This window comes from Rhinolophus sinicus, linkage group LG01 (assembly GCF_036562045.2).
Source record: "Rhinolophus sinicus isolate RSC01 linkage group LG01, ASM3656204v1, whole genome shotgun sequence".
Taxonomy (NCBI): domain Eukaryota; kingdom Metazoa; phylum Chordata; class Mammalia; order Chiroptera; family Rhinolophidae; genus Rhinolophus; species Rhinolophus sinicus.
In genome coordinates, this window is record NC_133751.1 from 63,335,082 (window position 1) to 63,359,430 (window position 24,349).

At 44.1% G+C, this 24,349-nt stretch overlaps 1 protein-coding gene across 5 annotated transcripts in view; it reads right to left on the minus strand.

Moving 5' to 3' along the window:
• The window catches only part of NR1I2 (nuclear receptor subfamily 1 group I member 2), a 28,649-nt gene extending 5,943 nt beyond the window's left edge, over positions 1-22,706 (minus strand). Inside the window, exons 1-5 of one of the 5 annotated variants that reach the window (XM_074331494.1) lie at positions 22,410-22,682; positions 20,994-21,093; positions 4,472-4,690; positions 2,299-2,432; positions 793-980 (exon numbers count right to left, since the gene is read on the minus strand). In XM_074331494.1, coding sequence (XP_074187595.1) covers positions 793-980; positions 2,299-2,432; positions 4,472-4,503 — 354 coding nt within the window. In that variant the 5' untranslated portion in view covers positions 4,504-4,690; positions 20,994-21,093; positions 22,410-22,682. Of the gene's footprint in view, positions 1-792; positions 981-1,784; positions 2,433-4,471; positions 4,691-19,910; positions 19,950-20,993; positions 21,094-22,409 lie in introns of those variants that run through there. The other 4 variants (XM_019729657.2, XM_019729656.2, XM_074331492.1 and 1 more) reach the window with 4 other exon arrangements.
• Between the last annotated feature and the right edge of the window lie 1,643 nt (positions 22,707-24,349).

Here is a 24,349-nt window from a genome sequence, read left to right on the forward strand (position 1 = left end):
TGCAGCCTGAGAGGATGCACCATTGCACGCGCGCACACACACACACACACACACACACACACACACACACACAGAGAACACTTGTATCTGCTCTCTGCTCTCATATCAGGTGGTACACTTTCTAGATTTGTGAATTGGTCTTTCACATCCTCATCTGGGTTTGCTCCCTTCCCAGGGGAAGGTGAAGGGGCTCCGCCAATGGGTGTGTCCCAAGCATCTCAACCTTGTGCTCAGGAGACTCAGAGAGAAGGGTCTGGGAGCTGCAGATGGAAAGAAAAGGCTTCTGGCGCCATTGGCTACCAGTTCTATGAGCAGAGCAGGGCACCAGAGACCCTGTGAGCACAGGGTGGGAGGAGGGTGCAGGGATCTAACATGGCCGTCGGTGCCGAGATCACTAACGTTTCTTGGATCAGTAACAGCAGATCGCAAACATCATACCCGCAACAGGCCCTGACCCTGTGTGTCCTCATAAAGCCTTAGGCAACTCAGCTTCCCAAATGCCAGTTCCGGCTCAGACCCAATTCCTACCCGTGGTGCAAGAAGAGAGCAGAGATTCTCAAACCTGAGCATGCGTCAGAATCACCTGGGGGGGTCTTGTCTAAACACAGACTGCTGGGCCCACCCTCAGAGTTTCTAATTTTGAAGGTCTTCTGCATTTTTAACAAGTTCTAACAAGTTCCCAGGTGCTACTGCTGCTGGAGGTCCAGGGACCACTCTTTGAAGACCCCTGGAAGTGAGATTGGGGTTTTGAGGAGCTAGCATGGTTGCTGAGCCAACTCTAAAGCCTCATACCCGGAAATTCTTGAAGTGGGAGAAAGTAGTGTCAAAGGTTTTCATCTGAGCGTCCATCAGCTCCCTGATCATCATCTGCTGCTCTTCAGTCAGACCCTTGGCTCCGGGGGACTGCGTTCCGATCCGTTCTCGCTTCTTCCTCCTGATCAAGGCCCGCCTCTGCTCCACGGCTGCGTCCGACATAATCACTGCAGAGACAGCCAGGAGCAGGCTCAGGAGCCAGGCCACCCTCCTGTAACCCCCTGGCAGCAGTAGGGGGCGTGTCGGTGACAAGAAACCCGTCCTTCTCTAGACTCCTCCGAAGAAACACTTGGGCAAGGACGGAGGGCTGTGCTGCCTCCAGCGGTGGGGTTTGTGATCATTTTGTGTAAGTGGAAAGAGATTGGGCTTCACAATCAAAAGGTGCTGGGTTTGAATAACAGCCTTGCCGCCACCTAGCGGCAACCTTGAACAAATTCCTTAACCTCTCTGCCTTCAGTTTCCTTCTTTATAATAATGAGTGACAGTGCTCACCTCCTACTGCCGCGACAATGAGGCATTGCATGGAAGTGCGTAATATAGTTCCTGGCTATATCGTAACAAGACTTCTCAAAGTCCCCCAAGGTCTCTCGGTCTCCGAGCCCCTGGAAAGCTGGGGCTACTGCTTAGCAAGAAATATCGACTCAGCCAATTCCTGTGTAGCCTACAGCTTTAGGGCCTTCCATGCATTTCTGGAGCCTACTTGTAAATGCAGAGCGAAGCTATGGGATCCTTGGAGGGAAAAAGCAGGGATAACAGGTGAGGGCCTGGCCCTCTGCTCGTCAGCAGGAAAGGATCTCTGCCCACATGCCCGGGAACTTGTCCCTGGAAAAAGGCTGCCCACTCTGTGACTGATGGAGACAAATATGCACTTAAAATTTCCAGTCTTTTCCCAATGAACTTTAATCTCAGAGTGACCTGGGAGCACCGTTATACCAAAGATCGACAGGTAGAAGGAGACCACCCTATGTCACCTGTCTGCAAACAGGTCCTCTGTAGGATGCCCAGTCTGCAGCAGCTGAGGGGTCCTAGCCACTGGAAGATTGGGGGTCATATCACACCATGCGTCTCTGGCTTCCTGCTCCTAAATTCACCTCCCCCAATATGGCTGAAACAATATAAGAACATTATGAAAGAGACAAAAGGAATCATGTAAGGGCAACTAAGGGATGAGAGGGGCTCGGCCCTGGCCAGAGACGCCCACCACACCCAGAGCAGAAGATAAGATGCCCTCCGTCTGTCAGGTCCCCCAGGACAGGCTGTGGTGGTGCAGGCAGATGGGCTGCAAGCTCTGCTCCATGTTCCTGCTCGGTTGCACACAGTCCACACGCTGCCACGGGCACCTCTGCACATGCACACACGCGCTGCACACACGAGAATCCACATGCTCACGGCCCGTTCTTACTTGGCCCCGGGCACACCTGAATCAGGCTCCCAGCGCCTATGCACCCCACCCCCTGCCTGCCCAGGGCACATCACGCTGCTCACTCTCCTTCTTCATGCCGCTCTCCAGGCACTTGCGCAAGCGGCAGGCCTGGCATTGCCGCCGGGTCTTCCGTGTGATCTCACAGGTGCCCTTCCGGAAGGGGCACCTCAGCCGGGCGTTTCGTTTCATGGCCCTCCTGTGAGAGAACAAAGAGCAAATGGTAGGCCATGGGGAACAGGCCAGGGAGCTCTGGGCCACCCCTCTCTGTCTGCCTGTCCCTGCCTAATTCAAGGTGAGGGGACACTAGCCACACCCGCTGTGGGCTCTGCCTTTACCTCTGAGTTGAGACCGGTTCATAAGAAAGGACGTGGCAAGGGCTCCTCAAGCTTCTGGTCTGGAGTCTGGGTTGGGCTTCCGGGAGGCCCAGGAGGAGGTTGGGGGATGAGGTGGGGAGGAGGAAAGCTTCCCTGCAACATTCACCCTGTGCGGTGCTTTCAATAGCCCCCTCGCCCACCCCTGCAGCCAGAGCTGCTTTCTGGGATGCTTCAGCTCCAGGCTCAGGCCCAGCTCCCTCATCACCACAGCCTATCCCCTCATCCTTGTTACCAAGGACCTGTGGGATGTTTCCATGTAGGTGGCATCTTCCAGGATTGTGCTGAGATCTCTAAAAGGCATTGACCCCACTGCCCCAGACACAGCCGTGCAAGGGCCCATGCCTGCAGTGCCCACACACCCCACTATTACAGGGTGCTGAGCCGCTTTGCACCCTAGGCCAATCAGGAGAAGCCACTTCCAATGGGAAAGCCATTGTCCAGTGAGGTAGAAAGCCTCCCCAGATTTACGTGTCCCTCCAGCGACCCCAGGTCCCCCAGTCTAGAGTAAGGGCTGGGGAAGGGAGGGGGCTTTCTGCCTCCAGGCTGAACACTGTGCTCCCTGCCTGTGGCCCCAACACTATGCTGCCCCAAGTGGAGCAGGCTGAGGTCAGAGCTCTCATGTCGGTTGGCAGGAGAGAAAAGCGGACAGAACTGAGCTGCTGAACTCACCAACCCCGAAGCCTTCAGACTGCTAATCACAAGAGGTAACGTGTGCTCCTTATTGATAAACCCTTTTGAGTGGAGTGTTCTGTCACTTGTAACTAAATGCAGGCTGGTACTATCACTGTGTCTGGCCTCTGTTATAATCCACAAACACAGATATTCATTTCCTGCAGGAACGTTGGTGTCTTCGGACCTGTCCTAGGCCCACCTGACCTCGTGGGACCTGAGAATGGCTCAGGCTTGACCACATCAGACTGAAGCTGGGGTTTCTTCACTGGGCTGGAGGGCGCTGGGCTATGGGACAGTGAAATGCTGCGGTGCCTCCCTGAGCTGATCCCTGCCGGGAAGCCCTCCTGAGTTCTGGCCCCTGCCCCCCACACCCCCCAACACGCTAACTCGCAGCCCATCTTTGGGACTATAGGGTTGGCCCTGGCTCTAGGGTTCATTTCCATCTGCTTGTCCAGCCACCAGGAAGAACTCTGCAGAGGGCCCAGTCAGGCTGGCTGTACTGAGAATGTATGCGAGTCCCAAGTGTGTCCCTGAGGTGGGAACTGCTCTGTCATACCTGGTCCTTCCTGAGAGCTGCCAGAGACCTTTCCTCACACAGTCCTTCCTCCTTTTCTGGCTGGCTTCTCTTTCTTTTGGTCTGAGCCCTGCATTGAGCTTTGTTCTTCTCTTTCTTCAGCTGGAAAACGTGAGCCTTTCTGTCCGGGCCTGTCTTGCTGTGAGCTGGAACTTTCTAGTCCTTCATTTTTTTGGACCTCCCTGTCTGCCTGTTTCTAGAGGAGCTTGTTTTGTCATAGTCTTCATTTATGTTATACCATTCTTTATTTAACAACCACTCCCTGAGACGGATTTGAACACTTGCACTCTGGACTTTCAAATTCTTTCCTCTTTTATGAACTGATTTTTCTATTTTATTAAAGAATATGTAGAGGAACAACAAGGTATCTTAATGGAAGGAGACCTTTCTTGGGTAGGAAGACAGCAGATAAAGGATTCCTCTGAGAGATAAATGGCTTTCCTGAGACTAATGAAGGGGACTTTGAATGGGCCACTGGCCCACATTTTGAACCTTGGAGAAAGGTCGAGCTGAGGCCCTGAGATGGTACCCCATGGACTCATGGTAGAACCCTAGTTAGATGTGACCCAGTGTGTCAGAGGTGGCTAATAGGTGAAGGTTGACAGGTTACTCTACCTGAAAAAGCCCTTGCATCCTTCACATGTCATGACATTGAAGTGATAACCAGTGGCCTTATCCCCACATACACGGCAGATTTGGGGACCCCCATCTCCCTCCTTTGCATTGACTGTGGGCTTTCCAGGAGCGGAGGCTGCATCTCCGCGGTGCACGAGGTCAGCATGGTGCCAGCTTTCTTCATGTCTCACCTCCAGGTTTGCTTCTGGGCCTCGGGGACTAGAAGTAAAACAACCACAGGGAATTACAAGGGATATGCGAAGGCGTCCTCCCTGTGCGTCACTCACATTTGGTTCTGTGGACACAAGAGACGACCTATCATGGAAGAAGTGGGGGCAGGGTTGGAGTTGTCATAAAGAAAGATGAAACAATGTCATTGTATACACACTAATAGGGCCTTGGAGTAAAACCTGTGAATAAGAACATGGGAGAGAGAAACATAAGAGGAAGAAATGAGAAGTAAAAAGAAAAGGATATCTGAGTTAGATCGTAGAAGTAATTCTTGAATGGACTGAGATTAGGAGACCATGAGCTGGTCAAAGGCCTGAATAGGGAGCAGCCCATGAGACAAGCTTCTTGTTCAAAATGGCTTCTGTGACTGGGGAGAACCAGGAGGGGTGGCCCCTCAGGTGTGTTGTGGCCCCGTCTTCCAGAGAGAGCTGGAAAGGATGGGCAGAAAGATGATTTTCCATTGACCAGATGGGGAGAAACTAACCAGATGGGGAGAAACATAGAGAGGAGCCAGGTACAAGAGGCGGGAAGAGAATGGTCTGGGTGCCAGTCAAGCTGGGGTACGAGTGAATAACCACAGATTTTTTTAAAAAACAGGACTTTATTGGGAACAGTGTGTACTTCCAGGACTTTTTTCCAAGTCAAGTTGTTGTCCTTTCAATCTTAGTTGTGGAATTTGTACCTATTGATAGAGCTATCCTTAAGATGTTCACCAGGCAAATTTCACCTTGAGAAAGTGACCTAAATTCTACCTGGGATGGGCACTGAGAATGATGAGTAGAAATTGTGAACTGTCCTATTCACTACTCTTCCCAAAAGTCTCTCTGGGCACTGATTGCAAAGGGCCACCATGCCACAAACGATGTAGCTTTTTCTAAAACCAAAATAAAACTTTTAGTAAAATTGCAACACAAAAATTTCTGTGTCTAATAGCATGACAGATGAAAGGTGACAGTTTTACCTGTAAGGATGAACTAGAAATTAATCTGTCCCCTGACGCTGACCCTCCAGAAAACTGCAAATAAAATAGGCTGACTGGGAACTTGAACTGAAGAGGTGTTGGGTGGGGGGGAATCTCCTCCGATTTTTCAAGTCATAATCCTGACCTCATATAGGTTTGCAGACAAAATGTATACTTCAGGTGTTCACAAAAACTCACGCCAAGAATTTGACTTAAAGTGTTCTTGGGGTGTAGTGCTCCCAGCCCCCCACAGAAGCAAAAACATTCCTCCTTTCTACGTAACCTCACTTTCCACTTAGGCACAAAGAATCACACAAGTAATTTTCAAGAAATATGAGCAAAAACTCATAAATCGTGAATCAAAGATAACACAGTACCATGAGCAAGAACCAGCAAGCAAAAGCAACTTACCGAAGAATTAGACATGCAAAGACTCCTGAACTACTTAACACAGAATCTGTTTAAATAAATGGTAGAAGAGGTTGAAGAATTAAGAAAAGAGCCAGACTATAAAGCTGACCAAGCAGATTTGAAAAATGAATAAACATTGACCATAAAATCTGAACAAACTATCAATTTCTTGGGAGTTAGAAAGAGCAAAACACAACCGAAATGGCAATAACATGTAAGTCAGAAGATAGACGATCACAGTCAAAGTTTTCTAGGGTTAAAGGAGGAAAAATAGCAATAAATAATCCAGATTTTGATTAATAAAATATGCTTGTTAAAATTTCTCGGTAACCCCTAAAAGTCTAGAAATAGAATGTATAACTTGGAAGTTAATAGAAAGGAAAGAAATGGAAGGAGAAAAAAAATATCCAACTAGAGATAAAAAGAAACTGAAAGAGTGAGACAAATAGGAAGCACAAGACAAGATGGTGGAAGTAGCAAATACATTGATAATTAAATGTAAATATATTAAATGCCCTGTGGTGACTGGGGTAATCTAAGGTTTGGGATTAGTATTTTGGGTGCAGACTTTGTGTCAAAAAGTAAGCGATGGTGATGGATGTTAACCAGACCTATTGTGGTGATTGTTTTGCAATATATGTATACAAATATTGAATCATTACATTGTATACTCAAAACTAATATAATGTTATATATCAATTAATACCTCAATAAAGAAAATAAGGGAGGTGGCTGGTTATCTCAGTTGGTTAGAGCACGGTGCTGGTACCCTGTCTCCCCAAAAATAAGACCTAGCTGGACAATCAGCTCTAATGCGTCTCTTGGAGCAAAAATTAATATAAGACCAGGTCTTATATAACATTATATAAGACCCGGTATTACATGATATGATGTGATATAATATGATATGATACGATACGATATGATATTATATAAGACCCGGTCTTGTATTATATAAGACCGGGTCTTATATTAATTTTTGCTCCAAAAGACTCATTAGAGCTGATTGTCCGGCTAGGTCTTATTTTCAGGGAAACATGGTAGCACCAAGGTTGCCGGTGCGATCCCCGCATGGGCCACTTTGAGCTGCGCCCTCCTTAAAAAGAAAAATAAAATAAAATAAAAGGAACAAAGTAGTCTTTAAAAAATAAAATTCCCTGGAAGTCATGTGCTGACCTCAGCACATTAGAAAAATATATTTGGGGCAGCAGGTTAGCTCAGTTGGTTAGAGCACGATGCTATTAACAAGGTTGCCAGTTCGATTCCCCACATGGGCCACTATGAGCTGCGCCCTCCACAACTAGATTGAAACAACTATTTGACTTGGAGCTGATGGGTCCTGGAAAAACACACTTAAATAAAAGTTTTTAAAAAAATAAAATAAATAATTTTTTAAAGGATGGGGTATATACTAAAGTGGTAATTAACAATTATTGAAATTCACAGTGTTATAGGTCCTTTGCAAAAGGTTAATTCACTTATTCACCATCACAATTATTAGAACATTTATCATTTCATTCAACAAACGTGTGTTGAGCATCTATCACATCCTCTGTTATATTGGGTTCTTTTCCAGGTTCTGCAAAAGCTGGAAGTGACTGTTTTGGCAGAAATCCAAGGCCAGCCATAATACTTTCTAACTGCTAACAGTCAAAAAGACTGTTCCAAAATCAAAGGATACTGTGTTTCCCCGAAAATAAGACCTAACTGGAAAATAAGCCCTAGTATGATTTTTCAGGGTGATATTGCCTGAATATAAGCCCTAATGTGTCTTTTGGAGCAAACCTTAATATAAGACCCGGTGTTATTTTTGGAGAAACATGGTATCACAGGAAGGGAAATTTTTATGTGAAGGTGTTGTTTCAGAGTGCACATTAGAGGAGAGCAAGCTTCCTTAAGTTCACAACTTCATTCTAGAGCCATTGGGAATAGCAGAAACTGGGGCTATGCAGACGGATGGCAGAAATTCTGCACATAAATGATCAACTTTTGGCAAAGGAAGACAGTGGGATGGCACTCCCTCCGCCATCAGTATAAATGCTGTTCCCTAGTAGGGAAGCAAGACGTAATTACAACATGATGCGCGAATTACCTAAGAAGCTCAATAGATGACACACACCAAGATGAAAGAAATGTCTCCAAAGAGACAGAGGAGAGGCCTTTACTTCAACTGTGTCTGATTAATACACTCCCCAATTCTGTAATGAGGAGGTATTAGAATTAATGCCAGAATCCCACTCCCTAGCACTGCTACAACTTACTTTATTTTGCCAAGTTTTCTGCTGTTAAATAAACAGACGCTGGTACAATCCGTAGTCCGTTCTTTCCTATTCTTATGAAATCCCAGGTAGAGAACTATGGCAGCTGTTCTCCAGAGATGATCCCGGGATTCCCACCCTCGTGACAGCAACTCTCATGATGAATCTGGGATGGTCTGTGACTTGCTTTAAGCAATAGAATGTAGGGAAGTGACACTGTGCCTGTTCTGGGCCTGAACCTGAAGAAGGCCTGATAACTTCTGCGTTTGTGCTTTGGGGAGCCCTAAACCACCATGTGAGAAATTCTGCTGGCAAGGACAACACAAAACAAAGAGAACTACAGACCAATATCTCTGATGAATACAGATGGAAAATCCTAAACAAAAAAATTCTAGCAAATTGAATGCAAGAATGCATTAAAAAGATTATTCATCACGACCAAGTGGAGTTCATCCCAGGGGCACAAGGATGGTCCAACATCCACAAATCCATCAATGTGATACATCACATAAACAAAATAAAGGACAAAAACCATAGGATTATATCAATTGAGGCAGAAAAAGCATTTGACAAGATGCAACATCTATTTATGATTAAAACACTTAATAAAATAGGTATAGAAGGAAAATACCTTAACATAATAAAGGCCATATATGACAAACCCTCAGCTAATCTCATAATTAACGGTGAAAAACTGAAGCCCTTTGCTCTATGTTCAGGAACACGACAGGGCTGTCCCCTATCACCTCTGCTTTTCAACAGTGTTGGACATCCTCACCAGAGCAATCAGGCAACAGAAAGAAGTAAAAGACATCCAAATTGGGAATGAGGAAGTTAAATTGTCATTCTTTGCAGATGACATGATGTTGTATATAGAAAACCCTAAAGACTCCACCAAAAAACTACTAGAAACAATCAACGAATACAGTAAAGTTGCCGGCTACAAAATCAATGTACAAAAGTTCATTGCATTCCTATATACTAACAATGAAATCTCAGAAAAAGAAATACAAAAAACAATTCCTTTTGCAATTGCAGCAAAAAGAATAAAATACCTAGGAATAAACTTAACCAATGATGTGAAAGACCTATATGCTGAAAACTACAAGACATTTTTAAAGGAAATTGAAGAAGACACAAAGAAATAGAAAAACATTCCGTGTTCATGGATTGGAAGAATCAACATAGTTAAAATGGCCATATTACCCAAAGCAATATACAGATTTAATGCAATCCCCATAAAAATCCCAATGGCATTTTTTAAAGAAATAGAACAAAAAATCATCAGATTTGTTTGGAACCACAAAAGACCCCGAATAGACAAAGCAGTCTTAAGAAAAAAGAACAATGATGCAGGTATCACACTCCCTGACTTTAGCTTGAATTACAGGGCAACAGTAATCAAAACAGCATGGTATTGGCAGAAAAACAGACACGGAGACCAATGGAATAGAATTGAAAACTCAGAAATAAAACCACATAAATATGGATAGATAATTTTTGACAAAGAAGCCAAAAACATACAATGGAGAAAAGACAGCCTCTTCAATAAATGGTGCTGGGAGAATTGGAAAGCCACATGCAAAAGAATGAAACTGAATTGCTATCTGTTGCCATGTGCCAAAATTAATTCAAAATGGATCAAAGAATCAAGCATAAGACCTGAAACAATAAACTGCATAGAAGAAAACATAGTTACTAAACTTATGGACCTTGGGTTCAAAGAGCATTTTAGGAATTTGACTCCAAAGGCAATGGAAGTAAAAGCTAAAATAAATCAATGGGACTTTATTAAACTTAAAAGCTTCTGCACAGCAAAAGAAACCATCAACAAAATAAAGAGGCAACCAACTGAATGGGAGAAGATTTTTGCAAACAGTGCCTCCGATAAGGGGCTAATATCCGAAATATACAAGGAACTCATGCAACTCAACAACAACAAAAAAACTGACCCAATTGAAAAATGGGCAGAATACCTGAAGAGACATTTCTCCAAAGAGTACATACAAATGGCAAATAGACATATGAAAAAATGCTCAACATCACTAATCATCAGAGAAATGCAAATCAAAACCACAATGAGATATCACCTCACCCCAGTTAGAATGGCTATCATCAATAAGACAAATAGTAACATGTGTTGGAGAGGCTGTGGAGAAAAAGGAACCCTCATACACTGTTGGTGGGAATGCAGACTGGTGCAGATGCTATGGAAGGCAGTGTGGAGATTCCTCAAAAAATTATGAATAGAATTACCGTATGACCCAGCAATCCCTCTCTTATTTGGGTATCTACCCAAAAAATCTGAAAACATTTATCCATAAAGACACGTGTGCTCCAATGTTCATTGCAGCTTTATTTACGGTGGCCAAGACATGGAAACAACCAAAATGTCCTTCGATAGATGAATGGATAAAGAAGTTGTGGTATATATACACAATGGAATACTATTCAGCGGTAATAAAAGACGATATAGGAACATTTGTGACAACATGGTTGGATCTTGAGATTATAATGCTAAGCGAAATAAGTCAGACAGGAAAAGCAGAGACCCATATGATTTCACTGATATGTGGTATATAAACCAAAAACAACAAAAGAACAAGACAAACAAATGAGAAACAAAAACTCATAGACATAGAAAATAGTTTAGTGGTTACCGAGGGTGAGGGGTGGTAGATGAGGGTAAAAGGGGATCAAATGTATGGTGATGGACAGAGAACTGACTCTGGGTGGTGAACACATTATGTGATTTGTGATTTATAAATGATGTAAAATAGAATTGTACACCTGAAATCTATGTAACTTTGCTAACAGTTGTCACCCCAATAAACTTTAATTATAAAAAAATGAAATTCTGGCTACCCTGCTGGAGTGCCCATGCAGTGAGGCCATGTGAAGAGGGAGAACCCTGAGATGACATTGATGAGAGGGACCGAGCTGCCCCAGGCTTCCCGCCATCCCCACCAAGCTCCAGACATGTGAGCAAGGCCTTTTGCACATCCCAGCCCAGGTAAGCATCCAGCTGATACCATGTGGAACAGAACTCCCAGCTGAGCCCTGTCAACACACAGAAAACCAAATGGTGGTTGGTTTAACCCAGTCAGTTTGGGAGAGGCCTGATAACATGGCAAGAGGTAATGGAAACGGAACGCTTGGAGCTTTGTTAGAAAGAGATCTGGACTCAGATGGGTTGGGCGTGCCAGCCGGCCCCTGGAGTCCTGACCCTATTCCACACTCACATCAGTCCTCCTTGTAGAACGGTGCCCGGTGGGCAGGGAACTGACAGTGACAGGAGACTGGTATGTGCCAGCCAGCTCTTTCTTTCATGTGAATTTAATAAGACCGATTAGACCTGCAGATTCAGTGGAAACCAGCTGCGTTTACCCGAGGCATGGGGATGTGAGCAAGCCAGCCCGCCAGCAGAGGGCCGACATGATTGCCTCCCGTATTCTATGAAAGTGAAATCCTTCAGTGAGGCCTTTGCAAAAATAATTAATTGTAAAATCCAGTACATAGGCTGAATACCGAAGATAGGATATATTCTCAGCAAGGAGGAGCCACCAATGAAAGAATTATAAATTAGTGAATGTAGTGTTTTTACAAGACAGAGTCTTGCTGCGCGGAGCACACACATCCCACCCCTTCTCTGGGTGGGTGATCACCTCCTTACCTAGTAGGAGGTGGAAACAGAATTTAAATCCAGATCAGTCTGACTCCTAAACCTGTGTTCTTAATTCAAAGTTATGCCCATCCTTCACAGGATTTGTTTCTGAATGAGTGAGGCATTTATTAAACTTCCTTCATTTCTATGCAACATTTTCCTAGGCAGTGCATTGCAAACAGAGTCCTCCAAGGCATGTGGTTCCTTTGATGTAGCTCTCTGTTCTTGGGCAGAAAGTGATTCGCTAAGATCCTCAGTTCTCGCCGTCTCAATGCTGCTGATAGCAGAAGGGACCAAGGAACCTGGCTGCCATTCCTGCCACACCCAAAGGCATCTTGTCCCATGCCCTCTGAAGGGCTGAGGGTCCTCTCTTTCATGTCAGAGAAATATTCAAGGTCGTGATGCCCATCCACTGGATCTTGACCAGTTGCCAAGAGGCCCCATCTGTATTCCACATCCTTGACTTTCTGAGGAGAGGTTCATGTAAGTGGCTGACCATGTGTCTAAAAGGACCTGCAGTTTTCTGGGGCTGAGGGGTGCCTGTTTTCTGCAGATTCAGTGGCTCTCAGCCTTCGGATTTTAGTCATTTATGTTGGAGGCTTTTTCTTTTGTTTCCCACTAGTCAGGCCTTTTAATAAGCTCTTAAAAATACCAGCTTGCCTTACTCACAAGAGACCTCTGAAGAGTTATGGGATGGGCCACACATTCAGATGGTCTCACAGGGTGCTGCCTAGCAAATCGCTAAAATTGCTGAAGGCTCAGTCGTGTGTGGGGGCAGCAGTGGCCTTTCCAGGTATGCAGTGATTTCCTTTGCTAAGTGCCCCAAATTCCCTATTAAATTAGGGAGGAGGGAGGGCTTCCATGAATGGACACATATACCCGTGGAAATACTAATTGTGACCAAAGAGGACACAGCTGTCCCACAGTCTCCTGGCAGTCAGAGGACTTTGTTGTTTGCTCCCTGAGGCTGGAGATGCAATGAGCACTGTCCTACTCTTATTGTTAAGAAGACCCATCCCCTGTCACTGACCTTGGACTAACTTGCTCTACTCACCAACTTCTCTGGTGCTTAGGATTCTCAGAAAGAAAATGGAAGCTGCTGAAGAGGCCAACGTGGCGTTGGGCATGAAGAGGACGAGCAGAGAGCCCTCAAGGGATCAGGGGGGATGTTGCCATAAGGGCAGATCTGACAGGGCAAGAAGTGAGGGGAGAGGAGGAAGTGTGGAGGCAGGGGCACGCAGAAGCCAGCCGGGGGGACCCCCCAGTGGTGAAGAGCATGCACTTCAGGGGAGACACGTTTGGACTTGGGGAGAAAGAAAGGAAGGAGAGTGGTGCGGAGGGAAATTCTAAAGAAAACATAAATCCCATTTCTGCTCTAGGAGGAGCAAGGATCCCCGGGAAGAAGAAAAGAGGCAAGGAATGGGGGTCGGAGGGGGATGGGGGACAGCAGAGTAGCACAGATGTTGAAAGAGGACAAAGGGCTGAAAAGGGGAGCAAGGAAAGAACTGCAGAGACAGCGCTGACAGATGAGAACTAGATGGAACCCCATGGTGGGCTGGCACCAGCAGAGGACAATGGGTTACAGGAGGCTCCCACAGGGACGCTTGCAAAGTGCTGCTGCCATGGTGCTGGGAGAGGACTCGAAGCAATTTCAGGTTCCGAAATAAGGATGAATGAGACCCTGCTTCAGGTCCGCAGACTTGAGGTTTCCTGGTCAATGGGGATCAAGCTGTGAGACACAGCACACTCAGCGTGAATGTGTAAATGACCTGAGATGACTCAATGACACAGGCTAGATGGCTGATCATGACTACAAACTAGAAAAAAAATCAGAAAAATGAGTGAATATGTACACTCCTCCCCCTGCACAAGGAACATGTGAAAGGGAAGGACGAAAAGGGAAGGTGTGGGAAGCAATCAACTGGTAACCTTTGGAGTCAAATATTTAGAGACTGTGTGTGAGAACATGGGTGAGTGGTGCTCTGGGTAATCCAGGCCAACGGGTCAGAAATCAGACAGAGACGTGGAAAGTGGTTGTCTTCACGTGCAAGAAAGGAGAAAACGCCCCGTAAGAGGTTCAAAATGATGCCTGTTAGGTTGCAAAGGTTAGCAGAGAGGTAGAGAGAAGGGGAAAATACTCACTAGAGCAGGAAAAGCAAAATGTTAGAAGAGGAATGATGAGCAGGAGAGAAGTCCTTGTCAAGGTGTTGGGATATAGTAGAGAAACAGAGAGAGAGAAAACTAAGGAGGGGAGAATAGGGGATTTTCGCTTAGAAATTGGCGAGAGCAGAGTGAAAGAAGTTCAAGCAAAAGTGAGGGACCAGCCTTGGCCAGCAGCACAGACGGTGGGAGGGGAGGCAGCATTAAGTGATAAAGATTGAGGACACAGAGAAACCACTGGTGATGGGTGTTTTCCTTATGGAGAAAAGCAGAGGGGCTGCTGGGTAATGCTGAGGCCAGAAAAGAATACTGGAGAGCAAGGCAGACAAGCTGCCATCTCGTAGCCATAAGCAAGGGCGAAAGAGTTGACTGTGTGAACAGAAGAGAATTGTGGCACTTCCCAAGGCAGATTTGTTAAGTTCCCAGTGTAACGGTTCAGGGGGTCACCCCTCTTCCTCACGACCCTCCCCCGCTTGTGAGCACACAAACCTCATCTGTTATTCAGGGCTCTGTGCTGCCCTTTGCTCACTAAGTGATGCTCTAACATCATAGACAGAAGGAGGGTTCCTGGTGAGGCACCAGTAGTCTCCACTTCCACACTAGTTTGGCTCCCTCGCTGACCTAGGCACTGACCCACCAGCCAACAGCAGACTCTTCCCTGCTAGGGTGGGAGAAATTTCATCAAGCTCTCAGTTTAGTCAATGGGGGTGCAGTGGTGCCGTGCTGTTGGTCACCATTATATCGTGGTACATATAATGAAATACTTTCAGCCTTGCAAAGAAGGGTAATTCTGACACCTGCTACACCATGGATGAACCTCCAGGACATTCTGCTAACTGAAATAGGCCAGTCACAAAAAGATAAATATTATATGATTTCACTTACATGAGCTATCTAGAATAGCCAAACTCAAACAGAACGTAGAATACTGGCAATGCACAGCAAGATACCTATAGTGCATAATACAGTGTTAGATACTTGAAAGTTGCTAAAAGTAAATCTTAAGCATTCTCAACGCACACGCGCACGCACACACACATGAGTTCACTGTGTGAGGCGAAGGATGTGTTAATTATCATGACCCTGGTAATCATTCTACAATGTACATGTATATCAAGTCATGATGTGTACCCTTTACATATATACAATTATAGTTGCAATTATTCCTCAATAAAGTAAAAAAGAAAAGAAAAGGAAAGGTGCTTGCCAGGGTCTGTGGGAGGGAGGAATAGGGAGTTGTTTAATGGGTGTAGAGTTTCAGTTTTACAAGATGTGAAAGGTCTGGAAATCAGCTGCACAACAATGTAAATACAAGTAACATTACTGAATTGAACATTTAAAAATGCTTAAGATGATAAATTTTTTGTTATGTATATTTTACTACAATTAAAAACCATAACATCACTTGTCACTAAATAAATGTTGGTCTACTATTTAAAGAACGTTCCAAGGGGAACCAAAATATGACTCATGTGAGTGTCCACGTGACTCAGTCTGGCCTTGTACAGGTGGCCCTTATACCAACAGAGAGAAGGCAGGACATGGAACCAGGAGAGCTATGAGGAAACAGAAGCTATGAGACAGAGAACAAGCAACAGTAATTAAAAGCACTACAGTGCGGAGTAAAAAGATGACCAGGTCAGTTAAGCTGCATTTGATCCATAATGACCCTCGGTGTTTTTGTTTTGTTTCATTTGTTTTTAGTTTCAGCTGTACAAAACAATGTGATAGTTAGATATTTATACCCCTCACAAAAGAATAACCCTCCTCCCCCAATCTACTATCCCTCTGACATAGTATATAGCGGTTACAATGACCTTAGTTTTTGAACCATATCTGAATCTTTGTGAGGCCTGGGTCTGTGGCAGTTATGACTGCTGCCTCCCTTCTCGCCCACGTCTGTTTCAGAATCCCCACTGCTTAAGGTAACCTGTTGCTCACACTTATAAGCTAAGATAGTGATTCTCCAACTTTACTGTGCATACAAAGCACCTGGGGAGCTGGTGAAAATGCACATTCCAATCCAAGCCCTGGGGTGGGCCTGAGACCTCCTGCCTTTCTGACAGATGTAAAACTGTGGTCTGCAGGGCCAACCTGGTGGCTCAGGCGGTTAGAGCTCTGTGCTCCTAACTCCGAAGGCTGCCAGTTCGATTCCCACATGGGCCAGTGGGCTCTCAACCACAAGGTTGCCGGTAGACTCCTCAAGTCCCTCAAGGGATGGTGTGCAGCTCCCCCTGCAACTAAGATTGAACATGGCACCTTGAGCTGAGCTGCCATTGAGCTCCCGGATGGCTCAGTTGGTTGGAGTGCGTCCTCTCAACCACAAGGTTGCCGGTTCGACTGCCACAAGGGATGGTGGGCTGCGCCCCCTGCAACTAGCAGGCAACTGGACCTGGAGCTGAGCTGCGCCCTCCACAACTAAGACTGAAAGGACAACAACTTGAAACTGAACGGCACCCTCCACAAGTGAGATTGAACGAACAACAACTTGACTTGGAAAAAAGGCCTGGAAGTACACACTGTTCCCCAATAAAGTCCTGTTCCCCTTCCCCAATAAAATCTTAAAAAAAAAAAAAAAAATTACAGGCTTATCTTTAAAAAAAAAAAAAAGAAAGAAAGAAAGAAAGAACTGTGGTCTGCAGCGCACACTTGGAGTAACAAGGATCTAGAAATCCAACTAACCCAGATGGAAAACCAGCCGTGTAAACAAAAAAGACATGAGGGAGAAGATGACCAAATGGCAATGGAGGCTACGGCAAGAAAAACATCTGGAGGTTCTGAAAAACAGAGAAAGTGATTGTCATGCAGGGTCTCAGCTCCCGCTCCCCGCACAAGAACACAGGATTAGGTGAGGCCAAAAAGGAACAAAAACAGAGCCATAGACAGTGGAGTCATATTACTATATTCTCGAGGGCAGCTGGTCGAGACACAAAAGCAAACATCCACCAGTACCCCAACGAGGGGTCTTCCTGCACCCCAATCTCGCTGGTGGCCAGGCGAGACACAGGAAGTAGGATCAACACAATCTGCAATCCACCAACCACTTCTCTCCCAACCAACCAAACCCCTAGCGTAGCTACGGCAGTTATATCTGTGGCTAATAGCTAACCGGTAACTAGCTGTGGCCACTAGTCACAGCAGATGGCAATTTACTACCCAAGCCAGCACCTTTCCACGTGAGGCTGAGAGCCTGGAAACTGCTCTCTGGGACTCTGTCCCCACACTGATCAAACAAGCTTGTGAAAAGACTGGCATCATAAATTGTTATTTATTCAATATACATTTAGGGGTGAGAGAAACAGCACCTTCCCAGGAAAAGGGTGTGTGGAAGTGATACAATAACATTTCATCTTCAAATGAGTCAAAGCAAAGGTTTTGGGACCAGATCACAGAGATTATGGGAAGGAAAGAGAGGGCAATAAGGACAGAGTGGGCAGAGTCTAAGTGAAAGAGGGAAAATGGTAAAAAAAATCATGATCTTAGGGATAGAAATTATTGGAAAAAACAGGATTTTATATATATATATATACCTAGATACATATATGTATATTTTATATATGTAAAATAATCCTGCTTTTTTATGTCTGTATGTCTTATGAGTGTATATATGTGTATATCTATATACACATACGTGTGTGTGTGTGTGTGTGTGTGTGTGTAGCAGAACTGGGCAGAAGATGAAGGGGAAAAAGCAGGTAAAAGGAAATTATATAAGAATTGAAATTCTAACAAGTCAACAGTGAAGCTTATAAAACTGTTGGCTTTGTTCAATGAAGGGAGAAGTTTGGTTAATTTATTAACTCACATTACACAGGTTTTGATGTTTACAAAATGATTTCAAAATCATCATCTCCTGTCAAGGTGCCTGTGAGGTGGACAGAGCAGGTCTATCCCCAGGTGAGCAGGGCAGGGCAGGTCTTGTTATCCCTTTCACAAATGAGGAAATTGGGGCTTTGACATGTGTCAGGAAGGCAATAAGTGATAGAACTTCTTTTCCCTTTATTCTGATTCTTCCTGTAGTGCAAGTAGATACACTATGTAAATTAATTTTTGTCACAAAGCTCACGGGAATAAAATGAGATCATATATTTAATTTTTTTTGATGGATCTAATATTGTGAACAAAAATCTACCCTCCCCTTCTTGGCCCTGGCATGGGCCGGCCACCCAGAGGGAACTCAGGTAGCAACAATCACATTGTATGAATTCACATATGAGCAGTCTGCTGCTATCTTCAGGTGGCCATCCATGAAAATTGGCCTTTGTGTTTCCCAGGACGCAGTCATCAGATCCAAGAGGTCAGAAGGTTCATTCCTAGACATGGATCATTAGTGAGAGCTGGCGTCGGCCCAAGTCAAAAGTACACTGCCTACCCTCTTCCAATATTTAACAGGGTGCAAAGACCTCTGATTTAACTGCCTGTCTCTTACATGCATGTGTAGATTCCTCTTATTGCCTACGCTTTTATAGTTTGACTCTTTGTTTGGAATTCACAGAAACCCAGGAGAATTGTTCATATGTATCTCTTTATCTTAATTGTCAGTTGGATATTCAGTTTGTTATTTCAATGTTTCACAGAAGTTCAAGAGGTATGGCAGATGGATGAGCAGGTACTGGGTGGCAGGGAACACTTCTCAGTCCCCTTCATATCACACCACCTAGAACGCCCCTGTATGCAAGAACAGCCCCACACATAGTTCTATGTCCTGCCCAGGGTGTAACTAGAGCACAATCCCAAGCCTCAAAGAATCCTCAGAGGAGTCTTCAAGAAATATGAGCTTACAGCATGTAATAAAAATGGATTAAAATCAGGAACATGAGAAGACTACCTACGACGTCTAAATCTGAATGGTACCCCTTAGAACCGTGCAGTGCACAACCCACACGACTATACCTCAGCCCTGAGACTTTCCTCTCTCATGGCTATTACTCAGCATTGCGCTGGAAGGCCAAGAAAAGGAAATAAGAGCAAATATGTATATTAGGCTGTGTAAAGATTAGAAAAGAAGGAACAAAACTTTTGTTGTACATATATAACATTGTTTACCAAAAAATTCCAAAGGAATCAACTGATAAACTTCTACAACTATTAAGAAAATTCAGTAAGGTGACCAAAATATCAAAACATAAAATAGACTTTCTATATATCAATAAAAATCAATTAAAAACAGTAAAGCTACAATGGAAATTGGCTCAGGAATAGAAAATGAATACAAAGAGTAGAGTATCCAGCAACAGACATGTAAAAATGAGAATTTAGTACATGATAGAAGTGACGTTTCAAATGAAAAGGGAAAGAACAGACTTTTCAATAAATGCTCTTGGAATAATTCATAGAAATAAATTCCAGGTGGACCAAATAACTATTTTTAAAATAATGAAAGAATTAGAAGAAAGTATGCCAAAATATCATCATAAACTTGGAGGTTGAGAAGGCTTTTTAAAATAAGACCCAAAGAGCAAAATCCATAAAGGAGAAAATTAGTAACTTCAACTACATCAAAATAATGATAGCAGGACAATAATAGTAAATACTTCTGTTGACTAAAAACATCATGCAAACAAAGTTAAAAAACGAAATTACAGACTTAGAATATTTATTATACGTATATCAAAGAATTAGCATCATAAATAAATATTAGACTACTACTAGTAGAAAAAAAATCCCTATATAAAAGGAGTTAACAATATAACTAAGCAATTAAGAAGAATTATATTAAAAGATGGCCAAGAATTGAATAAAAAGATGGTTCACCTCACTAGTTGTTATAGGTTGACTTGTGTCCCCCAGTACCTCAGAATGTGACTATATTTGGAGATAGGGCCTTTAAAGAGGTAATTAACATCCAATAGGGTCGTTTGGGTGGCCCCTAATTCAATATGACTAGTGTCCTTGTAAGATGAGGAAATTGGAGCACAGAGACATCAGGAATGAACTCACACAGGATAAAGGCCATGTGAGGACACAGGGAGAAGACAGCCACCTGTAAGCCAAGGAGAGAGCCCTCAGGAGAAACTAAACCTGCTGACACTTTGATCTTGGACTTTTAGCCTCCAGAATTGTAAGAAAATAAATGTCTATCGTTGAAGCCATCCAGTCTCTGGTATTTTGTTATGGGTGCTATGGAAATCGAATACATTAGTAATCAGGGAAATTTAAATAATTTTTAAAATGGGTTACTATTTTCACTTAACCAATGGGAAAAGTAATAAAATGTTTAATGAATAGCAAGCATCAGGTGTGAAGGAGCACTAACGATTGCTCCCTGCTGGTGGGAGTATACATTGGTACAGACATTGTGCAGGGCGATGTGACAGTATCAAAAATTAAAATGCACATATTCTATGACATAGCAATTCAACTTCTCAGTATGTCCTCTGGTAAAATACCTGCACATGGGCACAAGGAGACATATACAGTGAAGGTCATTGTAGAATTTTGGTAAGAGTGGAAATTTAGAAACAGTTTACATATCTATCAAAAAAGAAATGGCTATAAATACAAGAATTGTACTCTGTGGAATACTATGTGGCAGTTAAAATTAATGAGGTGGAGACATATAGAGATCTGGAAAGTCTCCATATGGAATACACATATGGAAAGTTTGTTGAGTGGAAAAACAGAATGACAACAAATAGTTTATTAGTACATATATGTAGGTATAAATGCCAAGGAGACCATCTGGCAATAAATACATCAAGCTGGTTAGAGTAGTTACTTCTGGGGAAGAGGTTATTAGCATTGGCAGGATGGCTCAAGAAGAATTTAGCTTTAGCTATACTCCTTTTTCATTTTATAAGGAGCAAGTAATCATTTGTAATTTTAAAAAGCTATTACCTGCTAACAATAGTTTAGTTTTATGATTGTCCATTATGTTTATTCCATAATAATTGAGGAACAAGCTGATAACTTGAGACTAGGAGTTGGCAAACTTTTTCTGTAAAGAGCCAGAAAGATAATATTTTAGGCTTTGGGAGCTACACTGTCTCTTTTGCAACTATTCAATTCCACTGTTGTAGAGCAAAAGCAGCTATAGATAATACATAATGAATGAGCATTATGTATTCCAACAAAACTTTAAAGAAACTGTGTTCCAATAAAACTTTATTTACAAAAAATAGCTGCGGGCTCAGAACTGGCCTGTGAGCCATAGTTTGTAACCCCTGGTTTAGACTGTTTATATATAACTAAAGTTTTTAAAAGGTATTTATTTACTAAATATTTAATACTATTTTACTTATTTTATTTTTATTTTACATTATTATATTTATTTGTATTATTTAGTTATTATATAACTAAAGTATTTTAAGTAAGTATTTTTGGTAGATGGAAAAATTATCTTTCCTATTAACCAAATAATTAAATAAGTAGTAGCTTCTGGGGCCTTGCTTAGAATGTTTTAAACTCTGGTCATATCATTAGAGACCAAACACTCATCCCAGTGGAGATAATCCAGTCACCATGGCCATCTCGTTGGTGACCATTGACTTTCTCAGCAGCAGAGTTGCACAACCATGCATGTGGCGGGGGATGGCACCTGCCACGGCTGATTCACTGAGTCAAGGTTCAGTGACCTCAGAGGTGACTCCTGACCATCCGATGCGATGTGGAGTTGCCTGACAGCAAAGCCTCTGGCCACAGCCTCAGCCAAGCTGGGCTCTGCAGTGGGGAGCACAAGGGCAGAGCTCAGTTCTGGGGGATGAGGTGACTCCCCTCGCAGCTAGGGGTAGAAAACTCACTCGTCCAAAGCCAACTCAGCCCCAGGGGTGGCAGGGCCTCTGAGGGTCCCCTCTCTGAGGTGGTGAGGCGCTGTGACTGTCACGCTGCTGTCTCTTAGCCCTGGTTCCAGGGGCTGCTAACGCAAACCCAGCAGGCAGAGAGGAGCCAGGGCTGAGTCGTTCCCAGCTCCCACAGTCAGGAGACTCCAGCTCTGCAACAGAGAGGGGCTGATTGTATGTACAACTCATGGCGGCTCCTATGGGACTGAGGTTTCCACTGTGACTCTTTCTCGAGGAGGCAGGTACAGGATCAGAGAGCATCATTACTGGGACTCAATAGGAAGTGACTGTCTTCATGGTTTCTTCCAGCCTGAAATTGTGGAGAGCGACAGGCCAACATGACACACAACCCCTGTAATGCTGACCTCAAACATAAGAGACTGTGTTCCCTCACTTCTTTTGCATGGAGCTGGGGCGGGGGGGGGGGGGGGGGGGAGTCTGCCCCCAGCAAAAGAGAAAGAAAGAAAATCCATACCTGCTGGGAGATAAATTCTTTGCTGTGACTTCTCCTTTGGGGTCCACTTTGAACAATCAGGAACAAAGGATCAATCAGAACATCAAGCCCCCCATTAGCTTAGTCGCTGGCCTTTGAAGGTGAACACTTCCCTTGTAGGCAGAGCCTGAGGCAGTGCTTCCTCTTCCTCGTCTTAGAATAGGTTATTATTCCCCAGGATATGAGCCAATCTTGTCTCTCACCTATATTTCAGGCCAGGTCAGATGTCTTCTCTAAGTGGCCCCATCTGGCACTCCTAAGTCCCAAGTCCAGCACTCCAGTGAGCAAATGAACAGATTACCGTATTTACTCTCATTATGTGCCCCTACTTTTTTCTCTCAGACGGCTTCACTGAAAAACACAGAAGGGGAGGAATGTTGCTAGTATCTGCTTTGTCTCATTAGTTCTGAGCAAATTTCATGCTTCTGATGGTCTCTGTATTTTAGCCACTGGGGCAAACTTAATTTAAATTTAGATCTTTCAGCTTTTTTCCTTTGTCTAAGCCACCTGCCTGGATAGTGTTACTTGATGTGAAAGCCAGTCAAGTATTGGATTCTGTGAGGCCCACATGTTTATGTAACAGAAAAACAGGCACAGAGGAGTTGGGAGAGTGTGAGATGAGGGGACTGAGCTCGGTTCACAGGCGTGTGACCTGTGGCTCCACCTCAGGGCAGCTGGCTGACCAGGAACAAGGAGAATGGACCTCGGGGAAAGGTTCTAAGGGTTCTTTCCTCTTCCAGGCCCTGCCAGGAGCCAGCAGCTCCTCACTCCTTAGCCTGATCCTTCGTGTTCCCCAGCAGTAGCTGCGGATGGCTGTTCTAGATCCTAAGGGAAAAAAATAGACAAAGGACAAAAGCAGTAGGTTTCGCAGGATATATTTCTTCTACTTGCTTTGTTGTAAAGGATGCTTTATGACAGATGGGGGCAGTGGACTAGCCATACTTCAGACAACAGCAAACAGGGTCATCAGCCACATGGGGAAATGGGAGAGGGAGACTCACCAATTAGACAGGAAGGGAAGAAAACCAGGGATTTCCAAAAATCACAGCGATCTTCATGTGAAAATTTGGACTTCCTTACACTTATTTCCTGATTTAAGCTGTTTTTATTTTGAATTACATATCTGAATCCAGCCCTCCTGAGGAAAAAAGCAAGTCTGATTTTTTGTTTTTTAATTAAATTGGCTTCTTCTCTTCCACTTAATTTGCCTCTACCAGGGGGTGAGGAACATTTAAGTCTGGAATTTCCTAGGGTCAACATTTCTCAAGTGGTTGCTTGCTTGCTCTTCCCAACCAAATACAGAAAATAAGACAGTTTACACAGCTCACTGCCAGCAGTGGTGAGCGGGACCCAAGGTCCTGGGCCTTCTTTCTTTCAGTCAACTTTCTGACTGTCCACAAGGAATTCTGCTAGGGCTGGAGGCACTGGATTATAAACCATACTGGTTGGGAGGTTGGCTTGGGCCTTTGGCAGGGAAGACCTAGAATAAATGAAATACTGGATTCAGGTCCCAGTGGAAGCAGCCTGTCCAGTGTTCCCTGGGGACTATCTGAGGGTCCTGGTGGCACCTTTAGGACCCTGGAAGCTATGAGCAGAAGGCCATGACCACAGTCACAGGAGGTGGAAAGACTGAAGAGGGTTAGGAACTCACCCCAGGAAACTTTTGTTTCTAAGACTAAAAATAGGCCTTTCTGGGAGCATAGAAAATTTTTAGGACAGTGAAAATATTCTTGCATGATGTTATAATGGTAGACACATGTCATTATACATTTTTCCCAGCCCATAAATTATATAACACTAAGAGTGAACTGTAACATAAACTACGAACTTTGGGTGATTATAATGTGTCGGTGTGGGTTCATCAATTATAACACAGGTACCACTTTGGAGGGAGATGCTGATAATGAAGGAGCTATGCCTGG